The sequence below is a fragment of the Dama dama genome, chromosome 17 (assembly GCF_033118175.1).
Source record: "Dama dama isolate Ldn47 chromosome 17, ASM3311817v1, whole genome shotgun sequence".
NCBI classification, from domain to species: domain Eukaryota; kingdom Metazoa; phylum Chordata; class Mammalia; order Artiodactyla; family Cervidae; genus Dama; species Dama dama.
In genome coordinates, this window is record NC_083697.1 from 62,284,114 (window position 1) to 62,310,434 (window position 26,321).

Below are 26,321 nucleotides of genomic sequence, written 5' to 3' on the forward strand. Positions count from 1 at the left end.
CACAGCCCTATCACTGTCTTCCAGATAATGGGAGACGGGGTCTTGGTTGACGTCAAATTCCCTTCTAACTTTAAGCTAAGCCCTCAGATGCCAACACCACTACACATCAGTTTGATTCCAAAGTACACACTGCAGTGTGGATTGGTATATTCTTTTATGGTCCTTGTAAACTATAATCCAGTGAGATATGGTTGTTGGTGATTTGTTTAACTGTCTCTGTGTTTCAGACGAATGGGTATTTTTCCATGCAGGGATAAACGAATTGCTGACCTTGTGGCTAATCTGGTTTTTTACAGGCTGTGGATTCCTCTCCACGTGGAGGGGGCTGGGCAGGCTGGGGCTCCTGGGGCAAATCTCTGCTCTCGTCAGCATCTGCCACAGTAGGTAAGCATTATACATTGCATTTGAATGGATAAAGTTCAGGGGCCAAATAGGATATGACATTTTGATCATACCATGTACTGATAGAGTTTAACATTACCTCATGAGCTATTTGGGATTCCCAGGGAGTGCAGTAATAAAGAATCCACCTGCCAATTCAGGAGACACAGGAGACATGGGTTCAATCCCTGGGTCGGGAAGATGCCCTCAGGAGGAAATGGCAACCCACTCCTGTATTCTTGCCTGGAAAATTCCATGGACAGAGGAGCCTGGCAGGCTGCAGTTTGTGGGGCTGCAGAGAGATGGACACAACTGACAGACTGAGCATACACACACACACACACACACAGACACACACACACACACACACACACAAGATAATAAGAGAAAATTGTTTTTAGTGCTTACTAAGTGCTTCCTGTATATTAATACATCTATTCTTCAAAATAACCCTATAAGGAGGTACTCTTATTTCCTCCATTTTAGAGATAAGGAAGCTGAATCACAGAGAGCTTAAACTTTATCCAAAATCAAGAGTAGCTGAATTGGGCTTTGAACCGCACAGTATAGCTTTTAACCATTTTATTGTATTGCATCTTAGAATATAAGATTTGGGCTTTTATAATACATTCTTAAAGCTTTGTTTATCATCCACTTAAACATTTTAAAATATACAAATAGGCTACTCTAAAAAGGCATTCATCACAGCATATTGAAATACAAATAGAAAAATATGCAGGTAGGAAGAAGATATATATCTAGGCTAGTAGAGTTACTATAATTGAACATTGACCTTAACTCTGAGATTCTTGCCTGCCAGTAGATGATCTTTCTCATTGAATGATAAAACAAGACTTACCTTATTTAGGGGCTTCCCAGGTAACTCAGCTGGTAAAGAATCTGCCTGCAATGCAGGAGACCCCAGTTCAACTCCTGGGTCAGGAAATTCCCCCGGTAGAAGAGACAGGCTACCCACTCCAGTATTCTTGGGCTTCCCTGGTGTCTCAGATGGTGAAGAATCCACCTGCAATGCAGGAGACGTGGGTTCAATCCCTGGGTTGGGAAGATTCCCTGGAAGAGGGCATGGCAACCCACCCTAGTATTCTTGCCTGGAGAATCCCCATGGACAGAGGAGCCTGGCAGGCTACAGTCCATGGGGTTGCAAAGAGTTGGATATGATGAGCAATTCAGCACAGCACAGCACAGCTTATTTGGATAACTTTATTTTGGCTGCCAGTAGATTATCTTTCTCATTGAATGATAAAACAAGATAGCATATTTACATAACTTTATTTTCCTTGTATTAAATTTTTGAAGAAATGTCCTGTGTTGGCTCTTATACAAAGAGAAAATTTAATGACTGTGTCCTCATCAGTGAAGATTTGTCACACTATTCTTCATGTGACCATTTCTTGTGTATACTCTTCATGAACACTGAAGATATAACATAAACATGTCTAAGATGACCTAGCCTTGACATTTCATCTTGAGGATAGAGAGTAACAGGCAGAACATCGGAAGCCACAGGGAACACCGCTTTCAGATCATCTGACTCAGGTGTTCTCGTATAGTCTGTGGCATGAGGATCTTGTGATGGGCCATGAATTGGTCCAATTCACTGTTACTCCTAAAATCAGTAGTCTCCAGCCCCAGTGAACCGTGGTCACAGACAGTTGAAGGGGCCGGTATCTAGTTTGATAGAGTTTAGATGCCTAGAAGAATGGACTCATTGCATTCTCCTAATTCCTTGCCTGTCAAGTACCAGTAGAGCTATGGCAAGGAGTAGATGGTGATCAAATAAACATTGCTCTCTGCTGAGAGCCTGAAAAGCAGATTTTTTTTTCTTTTGCTAGTTGAAGGGCCAGGTATACCATGGATACTTTGGGTTAGCCAAAAGCACAAACAAACTTTTTGACCAACCCAATACATATGCAGATGGAAAAATTAGTCAGATTAAAGTAGAGGAGCCTGTTTTGTTTTCTGAACAGGACAGAGTCTCTTATTAGAGTGAGAACAGGCACTGCAAGCATCTTGCTTTCTAGGGAAAATGTTTGAGTTTTTAGTGACTCCCAAATGGATCTTGCCACTGACAGTACTCAGGACCAGCATGCTTTCTAAACCAAAACTAAAAGTGTGGAGTCTAAAAGTTTTTGAAATTGTGGTGTCATGGGACAGTATATTACTTGATCACCAAGTTATACCACTCTCTTCGTGCTTTATGTCATAAAACAGTATAATGTTTTGGGTGCTCCAAGTTATAATGGTGTCCAGAACTTCCTGACCCAGGCATTGAACTGACACCTCCTGCAGCTACCGCATTGGCAGTCCGTGGGGGTCACAAAGAGTCAGACACGGCTGAGCGACTGAATTGAATTGAATTATCGAGTGAATCCCATCATATTCACAATCCTGTTCACTCTCAAATTAAAAGACTCTTGCTCCCTAGAAGGAAAACTATGACAAACCTAGACAGCGTATTAAAAAGTAGAGATATCACTTTGCCAACGAAGGCAGTATACTCAAAGCTATATTTTTTCCAGTGCTAATGCTAAGTCGCTTCAGTTGTGTCCAGCTTTTTGCGACCCTATGGACTGTAGCCCACCAGGCTCCTCTGTCCATGGGATTCTCCAGGCAAGAATACTGGAGTGGGTTGCAATTTCCTTTTCGAATGTGAGAGTTGGATCATAAAGAAGACTGAACACTGAAGAACTAATGCTTTCAAATTGTGCTGGAGAAGACTCTTGAGAGCCCCTTGGACAGCAAGATCAAACCAGTCAATCATAAAGGAAATCAACCCTGAGTATTAATTGAAAGGACCGGTGCTGAAGCTGAAGCTCTAATATTTTGGCCTCCTGATGCAAGGAGCCGATTCATTGGAAAAGACCCTAATGCTGGGAGAGATTGAAAGCAAAAGGAGAAGGGGGTGGCAGAGGATGAGATGGTTGGATGGTATCACTGACTCAGTAGACATGAATTTGAGAAAACTCTAGGAGACAGTGGAGGACAGAGGAGCCTGGAGTTCATGGGGTTGCAAAGAGTCACGTATGACTTAGTGACTAAACAACACAATCACCCTCCAGTTGGTGGTGGTGGGGAGTCATGGGTGTATATACCAGGGGTGAGAGTCTCAGGAGTGATCTCTCAGTTCTACCTACCACACCTCCCTTTTCTGTTTGAAATCCTTAACAGTTACACCACCAATTCCAGAATCTTAATATTTTTTAATGGCTCTAGGTACATGCTAGAATTTTGAAAGCATTTTAATCTTGGCGTTTTCCTCTTGTTTGTACCCACAACAACCAAAGGGCATATGAGGGTGAGCAAAGAAATTTTGAAATATCGATACTCACTCCAAGAGTCCCATTGGACAAACTGGAGCCATCTTTAGAGAAGTAGAGATTGTGTTCATCATTACTGGTCATCACAACCCGAATGAATGAAGCAGCGAGATAGTTGAATACCATCCCTAACTCATTCACAAGGTGTATCTTGGGGATTTCTGATTAAGACCGACTGTAACTTTACCAAGTAATGGTGGCTAAAATGATAGCAATGTATACTTTAAGGCGAGATAAGTATTTTTGTGGACCTGGTAGAGAGCTAAAACTTGTAGCCTGAGGGAAGGCCGAAGTCATAGGTTCCAAGGCTGGAAACAGGCAGTGGAGGTGACTGGTGATTTGACTCCCCAAAGGTAATACGGATCATGTGTCCCACAAGTAGAGAAGTGTCCGTCAGGCTCACAGCCTGAACCAGAGGGTTGGTTAGAATAGGATTCGACCACCTTCTTACAGAAGCTTGAGGAGTTTATAGACCACTAAATCGTGGTCTATCTTGAGCCGTTACCTTTGGATTCAGAGAGGCAAGCGAGGCAGGCCTTCCGTTATGCACATGCAAATAATATCCTCAGGGCTTTGCAGCGTGAAGGTTATTATCACAGGGCAAAGAAACTTATTTGAGAAAAGAGCACTCACAGCAGCCGACAAGCTCTTGAAGGTTTATAAATTGCCTGTGGAAAATAACGGAAGAAAATAACCATACCTCCTATTGCAATTGATTGCTACTCAGAAACCTCGTGTTACCCTCAGGGTAATTCCAGCAGCAGATAAAACTGTAGGAGACACGAAGTCCCTAATGAAACTCAGAGCTGTCGATTGAGCATTACACATAGAAACCAGTACTGTTACAGTTGTTGAAAAACCGCAGTCACAATTGCTAGAACTGTTTAAGAGTCAGCAAGAGAGTAATTAGAGAATGGAAAGATTTAGAGGTGGTTCTCTCTTGGAAAGCACGTTGTATCAGGAGTCATAAAACCTGAGCACCCTGGTCCCGACTGCCCCTAACTTGTGATCACAAGAAGTGTCTCTAACTAGCTAGCTACACTATGCAAAGAGCCTCTCTAGGCTCAGCTTCCTTACTTGGAAAAGTATGTGTGGGACGACTTGAGAAATCCTAAGATTCCCTCCAACTTCTGAAATATAATGATTCCATAGACTGTGGTTCTATGTAGCAAAAGAAAGATATTTGTAACCACTGTGCTAAGTAGAAAAATATAGAAAATTGACTTTTTCTACGCTGTATTTTTATATTTTATCTTTTGACTCACTACTTTGACCCCCAAGATTATGAAGAAATGAAAAAGCAACCTTCCCAATGCTTATATAAAATCAGACATCTCTCAGCTAACAATTGTTTTTGGAGAGGCCATAACCCCTGTGCTGGTTTCATTTACAGCCACACTATTAATCACATTCTAAGAAGACTTGATCAGCTGCCACCCATGCCTTTGGATGAGTTCATAAAATGCAATAAAAGTGGTTATTATTTAAGATCCAGGCAGAAGGAAAATGTAAAAAAAAAAAGAATAAAAAGATTTTAATGATAATTTCAAAGTACTGTTGTGAGAAACAGATATGATTTCCCACAAGCACCATAGAGACTTGATTTATGTGTAGAATATATTGCTAAGTGATAGACTAGTAACCAAAATGAAAGTCGACAATGCTGAGACATATACATTTATGCCAAGGTAAAAATTCTATAGTAGAATAGAGCAACTTATTTCCAGATACTACAAAAGGCCCACCTGTTTATTTAAAATTCTAGTTTTGGCAGTTTTATGAGCCTCAACACCTTTATGCTAGGGTACCTGAGAACGGCAAGCGAGAGCTGATCTGTATATTTACCTTTTCAAAATTATCATTGTTCTCCTTCCCTATCCACTCATGAGGTACATGGTGTTTTCCTTCTGCACGTTTTAATGAACATCTTCTACCAGCACTGTCAGAAATAATGACAGTGTTTATCACAGAGAACGGCAAACTTGTCAGAATGACGCTGCAGTAAGAACTCTACTAGGGATTTCACTCTCGATATCACGTGGATTCGTTTTTAAAGATGATATTGCTGATGATGTGAAAATTCTCAAATATCAGTACAAAAGATAACAGGATTAATGCTTGGAGTTTGTTCAGAATCCTTTCAAACTGTGAATAGGGCCCAGGGATTAATGAATTCCTGTGTGGTGGCGAGGCAAACGCTGTGAGTTCAGAAACTCTTTTTGTCGATTTTGAGCCCAGAGAGACGTGAGTACCTAATTACAGACTGGAGCTCGACCAGATTGATGGAGAGAGGAGACTTCCCCAAAAGGAAGGGGGACTGGCTCCACGTTTTGCTGCCATAAAGTTCGCTTTGGTTGAGTGCAGCAACACCATGCATGTGTTTTTCTAAACAGCTACTTCTCACAACTTTTTATAGTATCTTGAATTCATTGATAGTAGAGTCTGAAAGGCAGTCAATACTTTTAAATTGTTCTATCTCCAAAATTCACCTGAAGAAGAGTAGAAATTGGTGTAACCCTCAGAAGAGCAATTAGCACTGCCGATGAAATCCTAAATCTATGAGCCTTTCTATCCAGCAGTCCCACTGTTGACTCTTTACAAAAGTTCATTAAGATAAATGTGTGAATATGGAATATACTCATCAAATAGTTACCATGCCAGGCACTAGTCTAGACACTTGAGATAAAGTAGTGAGCAAGTAAGAGAAGACCCAGTAGTAGAGCTTACAGACTAGTGGAAGGATGTGGACAATAAGCAATACACATACCGAGTAGGAAAATTATATAGAGGGTTATAAAGTGGGAAGTCTTTGAAAAATACAAAGTCAGGAGTACAGGTTAAAGAGCGGTGAGGGATAGGTCTTAATGAGGTGATGTTTGAGCAAAGACCAGGAAGAGGTGAGGGAGTTCACCAGGAATATAAGAAAAACCAGAAGCTACTCATGTATCCATCCATAGAGAATGTGAAGCATGATACAGTCATTCTGTGGAATGTTCTACATAAACATCAAAGAGAATGAGATAGGTCAGTGTCCCAGGTTGGATGCTCAGGGGAGAGACTGAGGCAGCAATGAGTGTGCTGGAGTTTTACTGGGAAGGGCTCTCAGGAGCAAGCCTTGCAAAGATAGTGAAGGACCGGGAAAGCAGAACTGGGCTTTGGGGGCTTCCCCAGTGGCTCCTGCCAATGCAGGAGACAAGAGTTCGATTCCTGATCTGGGAAGATCCTGCATGCCGTGGAGCAGCTAAACCCCTACGGCACAACAGTTGAGCTTGCGCTCTGGAGCCCACGAGCCACAGCTACTGAGCCTGTGAGCCCCGGAGCCCATGCTCTGCAACGAGAGAGGCCACCGCAGTGGAAGCCTGAGCACTGCAACTAGAGGGTAGGTCCCACTTGCCGCAACTCGAGAAAAGCGCTTGCTGCAACGAAGACCCAGCACGACCAAAAATAAAAAATAAATAAAAATAAAATTATCCTTTTTAAAAAAAAATGAAAAGAATAGGGCTTCAGGAGAAGATGAACAATGATGCAGTTGCAGCCCATCCCATAGGAAGCTTGGGGGTTGGGGTGACTCTTCAGAGATGTCCCCTATTAATGCACAGGGCCAGGCTTTTATATCACCAGCTCCCTCACTGACCAGTCCCTACAGTAGAGTCTTGAGGGAGCCAGTTCCCTTTGGCGAAGGGCATTGCAAAGCAGGTGTTGAGCCAAGGGCCCTCAGCAGGGGAGAGCAAACTCCCGAATCCCAGCAGCACACACAGCCTCCACCACCATCTGCTGAGCTGAGACCCCACTGTCTATGGTGAAGCCAGGTCTGGGACACTTATATGTAAGAATGTGCTCTTAAAAACTTTTTGCTGAAAGACACTGTTTATAATAGCCAGGACATGGAAGCAACCTAGATGCCCATCAGCAGATGAATGGATAAGGAAGCTGTGGTACATATACACCATGGAATATTACTCGGCCATTAAAAAGAATTCATTTGAACCAGTCCTAATGAGATGGATGAAGCTGGAGCCCCTTATACAGAGTGAAGTAAGGCAGAAAGATAAAGAACATTACAGCATATTAACACATATATATGGAATTTAGAAAGATGGTAACGATAACCCTATATGCAAAACAGAAAAAGAGACACAGAAATACAGAACAGACTTTTGAACTCTGTGGGAGAAGGTGAGGGTGGGATGTTGCGAAAGAACAGCATGTATGCTATCTATGGTGAAACAGATCAGCAGCCCAGGTGGGATGCATGAGACAAGTGCTCCGGCCTGGTGCACTGGGAAGACCCAGAGGAATCGGGTGGAGAGGGAGGTGGGAGCGGGGATCGGGATGGGGAATACGTGTAGATCCATGACTGATTCATGTCAATGTATGACAAAACCCACTGAAATGATGTGAAGTGATTAGCCTCCAACTAATAAAAAAAATAAAAAATAAAGCTTTTTGCTGAAAGGAATCAACAAAAAACAAACTGGACTTGTTATCTTTAAAAGGGAACAGGGTCTGGGTTAGGTTAAGGAAGGCAAGGCCACTTACTTTAAGTCTTTTAAGCGCCTCTAGCACTCCTCCTTAGAAGTCCCTCTCATATCACAGTAAGTATAATAAAACACATCCACATCCCTCATTAAATATATACTGTATATATAACTATGGAAGAGTTAAATTTACTTGAACTGTAGTTGACCAGTTGACTGATAGTCCATTTTTTAATACATGTAAGTAAACATTATTTAATTTTTAATTTATAAATTTTCTTCATTGTCTTTTAGAACCGATTCTTTTTTCAGGTCTTATATTGTTTCATGTGTGCTGAGTCGCTCCAGTCACATCTGACTCTTTGCAACCCTGTGGTCAATAGCCCACTGGGCTCCTCTGTCTGTGGGATTCTCCAGGCAAGAATCCTGGAGTGGGTTGCCAGGCCCTCCTCCAAAATCATTTCATGGGCGTTTGTAAGTTCATAGACTCTACTACCTGTTAGGTCAGTGGATGTTGTCTAGGGAAAAAGAGGCTAGCCCACCTTCTGTTGTCTATGTTTTTATAATCTGATTTTGTTAACATTATAAATGTTTATTTTTTCAAAAGCAACCAGAAATCTTAAAGAGATGAGATTATGGGATTTTTTTTTTATAGTTTTTTTTACACATTCACCTTGTAAAAGAGAAAGAAAGAAATGAAATGAAAAAGAAGAAAATATTATGTTAAAATTAAAGCAATCTAAAAGACGAGAGCCTTCTGAACACGTTAGCTGCTGCCCTCGCGGGGATCCCTTATCGTGTGGGACCAGGGGAAGCACTCTGCGGGCTGCCCAGGCATCCAGGGTGCTGGCATGAAACCGTTGTTGCTTCTCTAACTTACCACTTGGTCAGAGAGACCCTCCCACCAACAACAAATTATTTTCATCCTGCAGAAAGAAGGGAGACTTCCCTTCAAAGGGGTTTTGATCTTGGTGGAAATCATAAGAAGCGAGACTGGTAAACATTTTTGAGAAAAAAATTAGACGGAAGGTGGAAGACAGCGCCCCACAGTGTCTTGGGACCCTTGCCTGAACAGCACAGAGATGATCCTGAGAGCAGCAAGCTGTATCACCCCCAGGCACGGCTGGACAGGGCAGGGTGAGAGGAAGGTTTCTCTGCAGAGTGACCTTCACCTTGCTGTTTGGTCAAGGTAAAGTCACTCAAGCTCATTTTAGTGTAAACCAGTGTTTTCATGGGCTTCCCTGGTGGCTCAGATGGTAAAGAATCTGCCCACAATGCAGGAGACCTAGGTTTGATCCCTGGGTCAGGAAGACACCCTGGAGAAGGGAATGGCCTTTCACTCCAGTATTCCTGCCTGGAAAATCCCATGGACAGAGGAGCCTGGAGGGCCACAGTCCATTGGTCACAAAGAGTCGGACACAACTGAGTGATTAACACACGCAATGTTTTAAGAATGATGAAGCTCCTGATAAAGTGTCTGATTTGCAAGGAGTTATAGAAATAGGACTAAAATGATGTTTAGTCAACTACAAATAGCATGTAAGATTTTCTTAATATAACATTGTGATGGAGCATGTGAGTATTAGAAAGATTGGGTTCAGATCCTGCCTCTGCCACTTATTGGCTTTGGGATCTTAGGCAAGTGTTTTCATGTCGCCAGGTATCCGTTTTCTCAATCATGAAATGAGTAGAATAATATCCCTTACTTTATAATGAAAAGATTATGTGAGACAATTTACTATACTGAAAATAGTTTCCAGTGCCTGGGACATTGTGCTCAATAATGTTGCCCCAGGACCAAGGCTTTCACGTATTTCTGCTCAGTAACCTAACAAAACCCTGGGAGGCAGATGTTCTCATCCTCCTTTCGGAAAAGATGCAGCAACAGAGACTCAGAAAAGTCACCGAGTCCACATGGCTAATAATTGATGGAACCAAAATTCCTCCACAAGAGGAATGCCTCCTACATTTAGGGCATTTTCCACTAGAGTATAGATGATGCCTTAAATACCAGACAATCATTTAGCATTTGTTTCTAATGATGCAGTATAGCAGCATTATTATCTTACCATCTCTGCTCTATGCACCTTCTTTTTACCACAGTAAGTCAAAGGGTAGAGGATATTCATCTTTAGAATCATGGAATTTGGACGGGTTCACTTCTTGGGGGGATGCGTAGGGTTCATGATGTCCTGGGAAGAATTCATGAGCTATACCCTAGACTATTACTCATGCTGGTTGTTTTTCTCTGTTATTGATAGACCCAAATCAGTATCTTTGAGAATGAATTACTCTGTTAAAAGGCAACAATGACTCCATCTTATTCCTTGTTCTGGGCACTAGATGTCACACTAAGTAAAGTTTTAGAAGTTATTCTTCAAAGTAGGGTGTGGCATAGAGCCTAAACCTTCGCTATAAAAAACCATAGATTCATATTTCTAGTAGAATGTTGTAAAGACGTACTTTCACTAACAAAAGAATTCAGGAAAAAAGAATTGTTAATTAGAAAATATAATTGGGGGAACTTTTAAATATGTGCAGATCTGTATATCGATTATACCAAAATAGAGCTCTGTGTGTGTGCGAGCGTGCGTGTGTGTGGTTGAAGTAGCAGTCTATTGTCATGTCCATTCAACAAACACATTCTACTTATTATGCACATAAAATGGTATTTCCTTGCTGAAACAAAGAGGCAGGTGGTATATATATATCCATGATTGTTTGTGTTCTGAGATGGTGAGAAGCAGTTCTTCCCCAGGAAAAGATTCAGACATGGTCCTAACCTGCAAGAGGTGGAGAAGGTGAAAGAGGAGTAATCACAGTGAGGTTCGTAAACCTGAATGATCTCGGGGAAGGATGTGAAGTCATCCCTCTTGAATGATTTCCACAAAGAAGATGTAGCAGTTGCCTCCTAGCCTTCTGAAATTTATTTATTCCTTGATTTTAGCTCCCAGAAATCTAAATAAGAATCATGGATTGAGATTTGAATGTATGTTATTTCCTTTGGAATATATATGTGTTTATATATATTATGTATATATATGTATATGTATGTATATGTATATACATATATGTATATATACATGTATATATATGTATATGTATATGTATATGTATATGTATATATGTATATATACACACACACATGTTTTTAAAGGATGTCAAGGAATATGGTCTCAGTATATAAATGTTAGATAATTATATCCTGTGGGCTTCCCAAGTGGCTCAGTGGTAAAAAAAAAAATCCACCTGCCAATGCAGGAGATGTGGGTTTGATCCCTGGGTCAGGAACATCTCCTGGAGGAGGGCGTGGCCGATCACTCCAGTATTCTTGCCTGGAGAATCCCATGGACAGAGGAACCTAGCGGGCTACACTCCACAGGATTGCAGAGTCAGACACGACTTAATGACTATACAACAACAACAAAATTATATCCCATAACTTAAATGTGTTACTGAAAGTTTCCAGTAAGTTTCCATTGAAATGCTTTAAACTAATTGAAATCAATTCAAGCCTTAGTTTTGGCAGTTATAGTGCATCTTTTTAAAAAGTAACAATAATGAATTCAAACTGTGTCTAATGATCTACACATGAATATAGTTACATATTTCTGTATGTAATTAATGTTGTAAACATTGCAAATAGTGTTTCCTAAGTTTCAGTGGTTTCTAGATAGTGTATAATAACAGGTGATTCCCACTGGATATAATTAATCCTATATCAGTTTGGTAAATTTCAGTGCTGTAATTAAGATTCCTCCAATAAATAAGGTTAAAATTGATAAAATATGATTCTTTGGGTTTGAGGTTCATCCATATCTTTCTCTCACTCAGGAGATGACAGTCGGTCATTTTAACAGCGTCCTCTATGACTAGACAGTTCTCTTTGGTTCTCAAATCATGTTGTGACTTGGGACTTTTCCCCCTATGTATTATTATTGCTGCTTCCTTGGGTTTCGACAACCTGAGGTTGCCCAGGTCCCAAGGAACATTTTCCATTTTCTCCCCAGGCTCTGGGGGGAGGTGAGTGCTGTGATGATGGCAGCCCAGGCCGCTTCTCCTTTAAGAACTCAAATAGCTGCTTAAGACATCACTAGACTGTCAGTTTTTTTGTTGTTGTTTGGTTTGAGAATCATGGGATCCTCTAAAGAGAAAAAAATATTGTGCCAAGATAAAATGTAGATAAAACTATTTTTCTGTCAAGCCAAGCATTGTGTGTGTGTGTGTGTGTGTGTGTGTGTGTGTGTTTGTGTGCATTAGTGGGAGGGTAGATGGGAAGGTCAGCTCCGTATTCACTAAACAGTTATTGATTACCCACTGTGCTGAGCTCCAGGAAATACAGGCATTGTCCCCCCAAAGATGGAGTAGGATCAGTGCCCCTCATCCTGACTGTTCTTGTGTCTGGCCTGTTCCTGCTAAAGACAAATGTCAGGGCAGCTGTTGTGTGCCCTGCCGGTGTTCCCACTGGCTTGCCTTTGGATCTTGACACATCTCCAGACCGGACTGTCACACACACAGACTGTGCTAAACAGATAACCGGCACTTTGAAAGAGCTTGTTAAGGTGCAACTGATTTCAGTTCAACAAATAGTAATTGAGCACCTGCAATGGGTTAGGCATACCAAAAATCAAAACATAAATGATGCATACCCACCCTGAGAGACTTAGAAAAGAAGAAGGAGGGTAAGACAGGAATACCGTTCACAGATAATATCTTGGGCTGGGAACCCCAGGTTGCTCATTGGATAGTGTGATAAATAAAGGGGAAAAATAAACCCTTTACATGTGTTTATCTTATTTGCTCCTCACAACAGCATAGTGGAGAAACTGAGTCACAGAGAGATTGAGAACTTCTCAAAAGTCACCCAGCTAGGCAGACAAGCTCAGCTCAGACTGGAGCCCATGCCTGAGGGCTCCCAATGTCTATGCTATTACCTACCACATTCTCCCACGACTAGGATGTTCAGCTTCCGCTTATAGGGGCTCTGGGACATGAGTTATGGAATCTGCAGACCATGGGCTTCTATTGTATCTGTGAGTCGTATTTTCTTTCCTGACAGGTCATGGATTGACAGCAGTCAAGGAAAAGGCAGGGGCCACCCTCCGGATTCACAGTGCAAACTCTGGCCCTTCCAAAGGGGCCCAACCTGATGATGAAAATGAAGTCTCTCAAAGTGAGTGGTGCGTTTATTTGGGTGTTTCTTGGACTTGGGCTATATTACACCATGTGCGCAAATATAGATTTCTAAGTTCAGATCAGCAAAACAAACTCTAAAAGGGTGTTTTTCTCTTTCGTAGCCGATGCAGCTGCAGATCAGAGCCCTGCAGAAAGCCCACCCACTCCTCCTTCCTCGGGGTCTCGGGGCATGCTGTCAGCCATCACCAGTGCAGTTCAGAACACAGTGAGTCATTAGCTGCTTCCTCTGTTTTCCCTGAGGCCTGCCTGTGCCTTCTTTTGATATTTCTATTTACCAGTGACCTAGATACATCAGAGAAAGGATGGCCTTGCTCAAAACTTTTGATTATGGTTTTGTTATGCTTTCTCCGACAGAGTAGGCATAACCTTGGAGCCAAGATGATAAGAACAAAATGAAATATACTTTATGTTTAAAAGAAAGGAGCTGCTTAGAAGGAATATTTTTCAGTCTGATGTAACAGTGTCCTTGCCAGCAGCTGCAAGGACAATCTCTGTTTACCGGGGAGGGAGGGCTCTTTCTTAGAGCTGGGACAGTTGTTTTTCTGAAATATTCTGTGTCTCTTAACCTTCAATCTGAAAAATTATGAAGTGATTCTAAGTATGAATATACACATACCAGTAAATAATCAGGAGCATCCCCAAGATGTTTCTAACGTGTTTCCAGATAATAAGACCATCATTCTTCCTCCATCCCTACCTCCCAGTTCCCACTCCTCTCTTTCCTTGAATAGCAGGCTTCTTCCCTGGCCCCTTCCTCTTATAGAAACTTAAGAACCTTGTTATTGACAAGGCACTGATGAATAATGAAAACAAGAAGGACACACCCCAGCTGAGATGAAGCAGCTAGCTGGTCTTCAGGATCAGAAGAAAAGGTTTACTTTCTGCTTTGTAAAATCAAACAGCTAGTGTTTCATAAAATATGGCTCATTTCCACTTTATTCATTCATTCACTTGTTTTAAAAAGGTAGTTAGCTCCCATTATATACCAAGAGCCATGATAGATGCTGGGCATACGCTGACAGACAAGAAGGCATAATAACATCCTGGAAGGTGAAGGCAGCTCAACAGTTATCAGATGCAAAGGCATATGAGATGAGGGGGCTATGGACACATACATGGAGGCGTCTTACTCAGACTTCATGTCAGGGCTTGCCAGAAATAGGAAATGGCTGTTCCTCTCCTTGCTACTTGAAGTACTCTGGACTAAGCGGGGAGAAGCGGGCAGCTAATATGTTTTAGGAGTCAACTAATATGTTTTAGGGGCTTCCCTGGTGGCTCAGAGGTTAAGGCGTTACCTTGGCCTCCAATGCGGGAGACCCGGGTTCGATCCCTGGGTCGGGAAGATCCCCTGGAGAAGGAAATGGTAACCCACTCCAGTATTCTTGCCTGGAGAATCCCATGGACGGAGGAGCCTGGTAGGCTACAGTCCATGGGGTCGCGAAAAGTCGGACACGACTGAGTGACTTCACGGCAGACTTGCAGAGAGGGTTGTAGAGCTGGGAGTTGAGTGGAACGCTTTCGTTATCTCTGGTACAAGGAGTGAATTCATGGTCTCCCTGAGCTCCGATCCAGGGCCCTCTGAGTCTGTCCTCAGCTTCCTCACATTCCTTTCCATGTGCCCTCCAACCTTCCAGGCCTCGCTTTTCCCAAGCTCAGGCACCCCACCCCCCACCAAACCTGCCAGAGTCCCTCCATCCTTCAGTTTTATTCTCCACTGAAGTAAGCCTCAGAATGTCAGGAGAAAATAAATTTAAATTATGCTAAAGTGTAATTGCTATTATCTCCTAGTCTTCCCAAAATATGTGCATTTAAAAACTGTTTTCTAGTGTGATTATTGATTGGCTGCCAGATCTGAAAACAAAGTCTAAGTGTCCAAAACGGAGATGACTAATAAAGTATATTAATCAGTGAAATAGAATATTGCTATTGAAGTGATAATTTTGAAAAATGAATGATGCATATAAACAGTAAAATATTATAGTAATATTAAAATATAACTTATGAAAACTCATGTAAGGTGAGAAAACACAGATATATGCAGATTGTAATTGTAGTTGTGTAGTTGGGGTATAGACAAGGTGTTGCAAAGAAATGTACGCAGTTCCATTTGTTATGTACAGTTTATCTAAGTTAATCTTGGTTGTTTTACTCTTTTTTAAGAAGGGAAACAGTGGCTGGCAAAGGAATTTGCAGAGGATAACTGCATAATAGAATAATTTCTAGAGCCAGAAGTATGTAGAAATCAACCTGTCTTATTCCATGAATATACTAATTATAGGCAGTTATCGCTAGTTTCTGAAAGTATGCAAGAGCCACGGAAGCAGCCTGAGGGTCCTACACTCTAGGGCCCTAGATTAAAGAATTCCCTAAATTGGCAAGACTATTTGACATTTTTATAGACTGCTCCAAATAATTCTGTTACTTGGGTTAAAATTGTTTCAAGCAAAATCAGGAATTGGGTCATCTGTTAATTTTTTGTCTTAGAAGCATACCTATTCACACACACCAATAAAATTAATCCTTAAAATGTTTTGCTTTTCTTAAGCACCTTTTTAAAATAACATTGTATGTCCTACAAATTATATGATATATGCTCTTCCAAGGAAAAGAAAATAGAATTAAATGGATGATAAATCTCCTGATGAGAAAAAATTGTGACTTCATATTGCTTTTAATATTTGAAGTTAGTGCATTCTAGGAGGTGCTGACTGCCTCGAAACAGCAAAACATAAAAACCTAATCTCATGCAATTACCTCACTGGCAGGGTAAAAGCGTCTTAACTGGTGGTCTTGATGCTTTGGAATTCATCGGCAAGAAAACCATGAATGTCCTTGCAGAAAGTGACCCAGGTTTTAAACGGACCAAGACACTCATGGAGAGAACTGTTTCTTTATCTCAGGTGGGATTATGTACTTTTGTGATTTGTTCTTTCAGTCAATAAAGTAAATAAAATTGTATTTATCTCCTTTGATAGATATTTTAAAGCACATGTCCAATTCAAAGACATGAAATAGCAGGAGGTGAAAATTGAAATTTTAACATGCCACTTTCCCCAGCCACTCTTCATGGGAGGCAGTCATTGTTACCCATTGTTCACAGCTTCTTACAGATTCTATCAGAGACATTATATAGACAGATTTAGATATAGATATGGCCATATAGGTAAATATAGCTAAATATATATATGTGTATATGCACATGTATACATACAGACTTTTTCAACCAAATGCCAGCATACTAACCAACTCTTTGGTATCTTGCTTTATTAAATATAAATTATACATACTTAATAATTTCTTAAAGATAATTCCATTGATACCATTTGTCTTAGTCCATTCAGCTGCTATAGGAGAATACCATAGGCTGAGGGGCTTATAAACAACGAATATTTATTTCTCAAAATTCTGGAGTCTGGCAAGTTGAAGGTCAGAGCAACAGCAGATTCAGTGTCTGGTTAAGGGCCTGCTTTATGATTCAGAGGCTGATGTTCTCCCAGCTTCTTCACATGGTGGAAGAAGGTGGAGGAGCTCTCTGGGTTTCTTTTATAAGGACCTGAATCCTGTTCATGAGGGGTCCACCCTTGTGATCTAATCACCTCCGGAAGGCCTCATCTCTTAATACCATCACATCAGGGATTATGTTTCAACAAAAGAATTTTGGGGAAACACAAACATTCAGTCTGCAGTACCATCATATTCTAACTCTACCAGGTTCTAGCTCCATGACCTTGAGCTTAACCCTTGACTTAACCCTTCTGTGCTTCACATTACTCTTCTATACACTGGGACCATCAATACCTACTAATAGCTTTGTTGTGAGGATTACATGAGTTAGAAGTGAACCTGACTCATAGTTCGCACCCAAGAATGTTAGTTCTTATCACTATTATTTTTATGTGCCAAGATGATAGGTAAAAATGCTATCTCAATGGAATCTTAGTTTATATTTCTCTTACTATATGCAAGGTTGGACTTCTCCTGTCACACTTCCAGCTGTAAAATTTTCCTCCTTGAGAAGTATGATATGAAGAATTTAATTTATGTTTTGCTTTACTTACAGTAATCAATTAAATTAAAAGTAATATTTATCTTATTTTCTAAATACAAAACTCTAATATTGAACTTGCTCCTTCATACAGCACATGCCCAGCTCAGACCCCATAGTCTCAGACATGCCCCTATAGCTCTTCCCCCTTAAGAGTCTGACATAGCAGGTCTCTCTGTGTCTTACCAAAATCAGGAGCAGCAGATGCAGGATTTTATAAATTTCACCGATAGGACAGACACGTCTTCCCATGACTCAGTGCTAGAAAGCCACAAAGGAGATATCACTGAAAACAGGTGATATCAACTGTGGCAGCTCCTAAAAAATTTGATTTCTAGGTGACTTCTTCTTGGTTCTTCTACTGTAGGGGCTTCCCTGGTGACTCAGTGATAGGAAATCTGCCTGCAGTGCAGGAGACCCAGGTTCAATCCCTGGATCAGGACAATCTCCTGGAGAAAGAAACGGCTACCCACTCCAGTTTTCTTGCCTGGAGAATCCCATGGACAGAGGAGCCTGGTGGGCTACAGTCCATGGGGTCACAAAGAGTCAGACATGACTGAGCAACTAACACACACTTCCATAATAACCAACATGTAACCACTCTGATATTATAGTCCTGGTAGAGACTTGGCAGAGTCAGCTAGACCATTAACCTCTTGATCCTTAAAGAAGAAAATAGATTTTGTATTAATCAGGCCATTAACATTAGATGCTGTAAAAATGCAAAATAAAAACCAATAATAGTAATAATAACCCAAGTATCAATGTGGCTTAGAATGAAAAGGGTTTCTCTTTCATTCCTACAGTGTGAGCATTCCTGGGCAGCCCAGGGTCAAGAAGATCCCCTGGAGAAGGAAATGGCTACCCATTCCAGTATTCTTGCCTGGAAAATTCTATGGACAGAGAGGAGCCTGGTGGGCTACAGTCCATGGGGTTGCAAAGAGTCAGACACGACTGAGTGACTTTCACTTTCCCTATATGTATAAATTGTTACCCTTATATATTCTATATATATATAGAGAGAATGTATCTATATATTAATGTATATAATGTATATTATATATACATACTTGTACTCACATATAAATATGTTATATCTGTATACAGAAATTTATACATATATATAAATTTGATTCTAGTCAAGAAGGGGACAGTGTGGGAGGAACTGTGACCAAGTTCAGAAACTAAGTCTGTGAGTCTTTGGCCTGAGTTTACACTCCTGCAAAGTGAAGAACTGGACCTGGGCAAGTTCCCAGATTACCATAGTTTCTGTGCCACATCACAATTTTTTGTCACCTCTGCATTCAGTCTATTGCTAAAAAAGTAAGTAGCAATGCTCATAGAAATGTGTCACCCAAGAATACACACTTGCCATCTGCATTTGTTTGTAATTACACATCTAAAAGTGAAAGTCACTCAGTCGTGTCCAACCCTTTACGACCCATGGACTATACAGTCCATGGAATTCTCCAGGCCAGAATACTGGAGTTAGGTAGCCATTCTCTTCTCTAGGGGATCGTCCCAGCCCAGGGATCAAGCCCAGGTCTCCCACATTGCAGGCAGATTCTTTACCGGCTGAGCCACCAGGGAACAGTCTGGGACACATCTCAGCATTGCACCTATGACTCACTTGGCCAGTTTACACTGGATGGCCACAACATTACCCCCTTCAGCCTCCTTCCAAACAGTAATTATTCATTCATTCAGTCATTCCACAACGCATTCCACAAATGCATTTTGAATGTCCACCATGTGCTACACACTGTTCTAAGCATTTGAGACCATCACTGGTTAAAACTGGAGATTTTGTTCTAGTGAGGAGGGACAAACAAACAATATACATTATCTCATATTTTAGAAGATGATGAGTGCTGTTAAAAAAAGAAATAGACCAGAAAGAGGGTAAAGAATAATACCAGCTCAGTCATGTCTGACTCTTTGTGACCCCATGGACTGTAGCCCACCAGACTCCTCTCTCTGTCCATGGGATTTCCCAGGCAAGAATACCGGAGTGGGTTTCCATTTTCTTCTCCAGGGGATCTTCCTGACCCAGGGATTGAACCCACGTCTCTTGCATCTCCTGCACTGGCAGGTGGGTTCTTTGCCCCTAGCACCACCTGCAAAGCCCAGAAAGAGGGCAATCAGGAAGCAATTTCAGTGTCACTTTATTACTTTATTTCACCACAACCAAGCCAGTGAGATCAGTGAGGTTAGTTGGCTTTTATTGTGTGTTAAAAATTCCCAGAGGTGGTTTTGAAAATTTTAAAATTCAAACCTTGTACTCATTCACTCTTGAAAACAGACAGGAGGGTGACTTCTTTCCGTAGCCTCCTGGATTTTGGGCTAACGACCTCAGGAACTGAAAAGGAGGATGAGGCTGATTGTTTTATTGACACCTAATAAAAACCAAAATCTATTCTTTTACAGTCTTCCCCTTGTGACCTTGTAGTGGCCAGTGCATTTATGGTGCTCTTCACAGATGTTAAAGAACCCTATAAACAATGTCACAGTAACCTTGATGAGGAATCAAATAGAAGGTGCTTAGAATCAAAGAAAGCAAGTGCAGGAAATTATGAGTAACTGGTCAACTTGTGTTTACTGTCTTATTATTTAATCAATAGGAACATAACTGGAGAAAAATGATCAGCCTGAAGAGGAAGTCAGTCCACAGTCATTTTTCTCAAAACCAATCTAAGAAATTGATAAGCTAACATTTTATTTGTATTAATATGTACATTTATATTAGGTATCTGGTGAAGAATATACTACGAGCTTATATTTTATTTTTTTTAATTGAAGATATTTAATAACCACACACACAAGATTTTTAAATAATTCAAATAAAATCAGATCAACTTATTTTTTCTTTGAAGTCTGCCTAGGTATACAAGTTGCAACTTAATCCTGTCACAATAGATTCAGCTTTCCCAGTGTACTTTAAATTTGCTCATATAGAAAATCTGGACATTAAAAAAAATAAGATTAATCACACACACAGAAAACACTTCAATGGAAACCACTGTTCAGTTTTTGCTTTCCTTCTTTCCAATCCTATTCCTGGGATTAGAATTTTTGCTTTGTTTTGTTGTATACATATGAACATGAAGAATCCAAAGTGGAATATTATGTGAAAAATTGTGGGTAAAATTAATCCAAAAAGCCATTCTGGGGGAATGTGACAGTACAGTGGTTAGGGCTCCATGCTTCCATTGCAGGGAGCATGAGTTCAGTCCCTGGTTAGGGAACTAAGATTCTGCAAGCTGTGTGATGTGGTCAAAAAATAAAAAAAATAAATAAAAACTCCCCTACCTTTTTTTAAAAAAAGTCATTTTTGCAGAAATTCCAAAGTGACTAAAGCCTACTCTTCACTAGTACCAAGTCAGTGTTCATCTCCCCCTACATCTTGCGGTACTTGGGGCTTTTAAGCACACATCTAGTGTACAAATGTGTGTTTGTGCAGATGTTACGGGAGGCCAAAGAGAAGGAGAAGCAGAGGCTGGCCCAGCAGCTCCCAGCCGAGAGGACCGCACACTACGGGATGCTATTCGATGAGTATCAAGGTTTGTCACACCTGGAAGCCCTGGAAATTCTGTCCAATGAAAGCGAAAACAAGGTATGTCTGTCCTGTCATGGAAGTAGCATGTTCATGAGTGTGTTTTCTTAAATGTGAAAGAAAATGTGTTATTAAAAGAGCTCATTTTTAGAGCCTCGGTTCTGAGCTGAGGTCACCGTCACTTGCGGCCCGATGAACTGCTCAGGCTCTGTATCATTCCCTCTCTGATCCTTGCCAAGCTGTTCCCCGTCACCAGTCCCAAGAGGGCCATCATGATACGAATCATCACTGCCCCCTCCTCTCTGCGCAAAAGACTGTGCGAAAACCTGACTGTCCGCACCCGGCCTGTGGCTCTCTCTGGTGACGTGGTACCCAGATCCGAGGGACTGGCTATGTCCTCATTTCTGCCCAGAAAACAAAGCAGCTGATGTTTCTACCAGACTGCAGGGTCTAATGCACCCAGTTTCACGGGTGATACGGTTATTTATTCACTCGTCTGTTAGAATGCCTGGGCCGTGAAGGGCAGGACTCTCTTATGGGCATCAAGGCTCTGTTTAGGGATGCTCCTGAACAGATCTCTGGGAAGTTACCTACAGCCCCGCACGTTCACACCCTCGCACGCTGATCCCAGAGAAACAAAACGTGAAGAGTGGAAGTCAGCAGAGCTTGTGATTTCTTTTTTATTTTTAAAAAAGGATTTATGTGGTATGCGTGTCCATGTCCAAATGTGTTTTTGCTTGATACTTACATGGCATTTATATAATGACTAATCTAAGTGCTTCAGAACCATTGACTCATTTAATTGTGTATATTACTCTTTTGTGTGCACCTCAGGTTGGCTGTGATCTGGGGTGTTTTTCCAGTGGAGGCCACAGGGCAGTATCCTCTGGACCTCCTGTGAGAAGCCCAGTAACATTCCCTGGGGAGAGGCAGGGCCTCAGACGGGAAATGGAACTTGGAAGGAAGTTCAAGTTCCTTCCAAGGAAAGGAAGAAGGAAAAAGTGATATTTGACTCTCTCTAGGCCTCGTCTTCTTACAAGTGGAATTTGGGGGGGTTGAGACATTCATGAAACTCACCTTTTCAGGGAAAGATGACCTCTGCCGTATAACAGGCAACCAAGAACCAAATAGGAAGGACACCACCCCACCCTCCATACACGCCCAGGATTATAAAGTTACAAGTGACTATGTGTTTATTTCCTTCTGAGTTATCCATCAACCATCACTGACAGTCTTGTGGTTAAACTGTTAACGGATAATTTTTTTTAAAGCAAAATCATGACTCATGAAGATAACTACCAAATGAACACAAATTAAAGAATTTATTTAACTCATTAATTAAATGAAAGAACCAGTCAGATGTTATAACTGGCTCAAAGGAAAAGCTGAATAAGTACAAATTCATATAAAATAAAGCAATTTTAAAATGAATATGCAAATGGACACAAATCTGGTTTTCCGTAGGAGGGGAGCTTGTCCCTCCACTGGACAAAATTTATTCACGTGTCTACAAATTATTTTGCACTGCTATCAGGTATCTATAACTTACAGAGTTATAAAACTGCTCCCATGGAACCAGAATCTGGTAATCTAGTAAACTGATCTAGAAAATGCCATTTTCCACCGAAACACCAACTTTTCCCGACAAAAACAGGGTTTGGGGTCAGACATTATGTGATCAAATGCCACTTAGTAGCTGTAGAATAATTTTGGACCTATCTTACCTCAATCTCCTTATCTATGAAATGGGAATGATAATAATCTACCTCATAAAAATATTTAAAAAATTAAATGAGATGATCCATGTGAAGCTAACTACAACTTGCCTAGTACATAATAAGCAGTCAATGAAGGTTAGCTACCATTTTATGCATATATATGTATATGCATATATGATGTCAATGACATTTTATTTTTTATCCATTCTTACATATATATTTGTTATTATTATTGAAAACATTACAGGGAAGCACATCCCCTCAAAGCTCTCTTGGTAGGAGAAAGACGTAAGCTGCCCCACTGTAGGTCAGGCTATGAAAGAGCCCTGGGGTCCAAACAGCCCCAAAGGACTGATATTGCCACGAGTGAGGACGGGGGCATTGCCCTCTGTTTGCAGACTACTCCCACGTGCTTATCTCTCTTTCCCCAGCCTGGAGATTTTCATTGTTCATAGTTTTTCATTGTGAGAAATGCAGAGCTTTTCTTGGCTTAGTAACCTGTTGTTGTTGTTTAGTTGCTGAGTCTTGCCCGCCAGGCTCCTCTGTCCATGGGATTTCCCAGGCAAGAATACTGAAGTGGGTTGCCATTTCCTTCTCCAGGGGATCTTCCCAACCCAGGGATCAAACCTGAATCTCCTCCATTGCAGGCAGATTCTTTATGGCTGAGCCACCAGGGAAGCCCGTAATAGTACTTACTGGATGTTATAATTAATCGTTCTAAAAAATATGGGTCAAAAACTATAGAGTTCCCCGCCCTCTTGAACCTATATTGCAAAACAATTATCCTCCAATTAAATTTTTTTTTTTAAAGCTATAGGGTTTCTCCAAGGTATGAGTCTCTGGTCAGCAGGCAGCTTTCCAGCATTTAAGGATCCAGAACCCAGGCTCTGTCCATCTTATGGATCCACTAGTTCCATCCTAATGTTCGCAGACTTCTGACAAGAATACAAATGGAGACCCTCCTGGGGTTGTCAGATTTAGCAAATAAAAATACAAGATGACTAATTAAATTTTAACTTTAGAGAAACAATGAATACTTTTTTAGTACAAACATGTCCTGTGTGATATATAAGATAGACACTCATACCAAGAAAACATTCATTGTTTATCTGGAATTCAATTAGACATCTTACACTTCATCAGGTTACCCAACACATACCACATATTTAAAAGTTAAAGAGCTTTTGGAAACAAACTGTTAAAGAAAATATTTTCTGGGACTTCCCTGAGGATTCAGTGGTTAAGACTCCATGCTTCCACTGCAACCCCTGATTGGGGAACTAAGATCCCGCATGCCACATGGCATGGCCAGAAAAAAAAAGACATTGTCATCCTTCTTTGACAAATGTAATTTCATAATGGCCCAGAAGGCCAGGTTCCCATGTAGACTCTTTAGACTCCTCAAGTTTCCACATCACCCTGCCATCTGCTCTCTTCCTTTTGTCTCCACTGTCCCTGAGCTGCCTCTCACCTCAGGGGACCTCATGGGCACGTGTGAGGACGCCCCAGTTCAAGCACCACACACAACCCCTGCAAACAGCCACCTTTGTCCACTCCTTGGGCTTAAGGGTACATCGCCTGGTAGATGGTCCCTCCGTAGGGAGCACAGCCTGGGGAACAGGTCCATACAGACCTCAGAAGGAAGCCTGCAGTCACCTGGAGAGTGATCTAGACGAGAGAGCGTAGGCTCTGGGCAGGCACATCCTTTTGCCCCTGTGGCTTCCCCTATGTCCAAGTCTAATGTGTCTGATTTCATTCTTCTCCAGGAACTCACTGTCTTCTTCATCCCATCAGCATGAGGAAAGAGAATATAGAGGGGAGTCCCCAGTTTTTCAAAGTTTTAACCTGGAAATGATACACATTTTCTCTGCTAACATGCCATTGGCTAAACCTTAGACAGGGTGTACAGAATGATAAGGAATCTTTGCTACCTACAAGATGGATACTAGGATGGCAATAGGCATGGCGGTGTGGTGTACTATGAATCTTAAGGAAAAACTAATATTTTTATAGTATTTCATATACCCAATAGTTAACCAAAACAGTAAATAAGAATCCTCAAAATGACTCCCTCACACCAGACTTTCTACCCTTGTGTCCCCGACAGTCCTTAGGCATGGTACCCAGCATATAGTCAGCATTCCATGAATATTTATTGAGGAGTGCGTCATTAGTTATTATTTATTATTGGATTGAAGTAAAGATTTAATGCACATCATCTTGGCATAATGGAATGAACTAGGAGGACGCAAAAGAGATGCTGTGATAGAAAGATGCTGACCAAAGAGTCCTTCACTAAAAAGAACCCTTCCTGGGAGATACCCAAAGCAGAAAACCCCAGTGCATTCACTCCCGGGGGATGGCTATCCTCAGAATACATGGAGAAACCAAGAGGTCCCACATGTGCATATGCATTTCTACTAAGCCTTGCACTTTACTACCCATTTTTCTTTACTCTGAGAAAAAATGCTGTTCAGAAAATATACCCAAAGCATAGGAATATGGTGTGGTCATATCAAGGACTGTGAGCCCTAAACAGGAGTGTGTGAGCGGAAATGGAGACCTCTGGAGAGGTCAGGGTGGAATAAATTTTTTAAAAAATAAAAAAAATAAAAAAAAAGGATCCACCTTGCCATACAAGAGATGCTGCTTCCATCCCCGGCTGGGAAGACCCCACGTGCCGCGGGGGCAGCTGAGCTCATGTGCCACAATCAATGAGCCCGTGCCCCGGAACCCTCGAGCCGCAACTGCTGAGCCCTTATGCAGCAGCTGCTGAAGCTCGCGTACTTCAGGGCCTGTGCTCTGCAACAAGAGAAGCCAACACAGTGAGAAGCCCAGGCACCTCAACTAGAGAGTTGCCCCCGCCTGCTGCAACTGGAGAAAGCCCTCCCGCAGCACCAGCTTCCCTGGTGGCTCAGACCATGCTGCGGTGCAGGAGACCCCGGTTCGATCCCTGGGTGGGGAAGATCCCCTGGAGGAGGGCACGGCAACCCACTCCAGTATTCTTGCCTGGAGAATCCCCATGGACAGAGGGGCCTGGCGGGCTGCAGTCCACGGGGTCACAAAGAGTCGGACACGACTGAGTGACTAAGCACAGCATAGCACTTACGCACACAGCCAAAAATAAAGTAAATTTTAAAAATCCACAACCCGAAGACTATGGCAGCTTCGCCGCCGGCTCTCCTTCCAGAGCAAGTGTTAACCTACAGAATGAGAAATTTAAAACCTTCCTACTTTACAGTCGGACTTTACTTTTTGTATGGTTCTCCATTCACTGTGACCATTTTGGAATTTCACATGGGTCTTTGGATTCACAGAGGTTGCCTGGCCATCTATCCAGGTGATTTCTAGGAGTTTCTGAAGGACGGTTGCAAAAGAGGAGTTCTGAAGAACAGTGAGCAGGGAGTGTGCCAGTTCAGGCAAGACCCTCTGGGCAGCATCTCTGCCCACCCTCGCGCTTCCCCAGAGGGCACTGCAGGCCCTCCTTGGGGGCACCCCCGCCCCCCTTACTGCATTCACACGTGGTGTGGCTGTGGTCGGTTCCGTCCGTATGGGCCGCCCTCCTTCAGGCTGCAAGATCTCTGAGACGAAAAATATGTCCTCTTACATTTT

The 26,321-nt window shown here is 41.7% G+C and overlaps 1 protein-coding gene across 3 annotated transcripts in view; it reads left to right on the plus strand.

Annotated features, from left to right (window-relative positions):
* The window catches only part of FAM114A1 (family with sequence similarity 114 member A1), a 69,465-nt gene that overhangs the window by 22,149 nt on the left and 20,995 nt on the right, over nucleotides 1-26,321 (plus strand). For 2 of the 3 annotated variants that reach the window (XM_061164567.1, XM_061164566.1), the window contains exons 3-7: nucleotides 297-384; nucleotides 13,257-13,370; nucleotides 13,495-13,598; nucleotides 16,159-16,293; nucleotides 20,899-21,051. In XM_061164567.1, the coding sequence (XP_061020550.1) occupies nucleotides 297-384; nucleotides 13,257-13,370; nucleotides 13,495-13,598; nucleotides 16,159-16,293; nucleotides 20,899-21,051 (594 nt within the window). Of the gene's footprint in view, nucleotides 1-296; nucleotides 385-13,256; nucleotides 13,371-13,494; nucleotides 13,599-16,158; nucleotides 16,294-20,898; nucleotides 21,052-26,321 lie in introns of those variants that run through there. The other variant, XM_061164568.1, reaches the window with a different exon arrangement.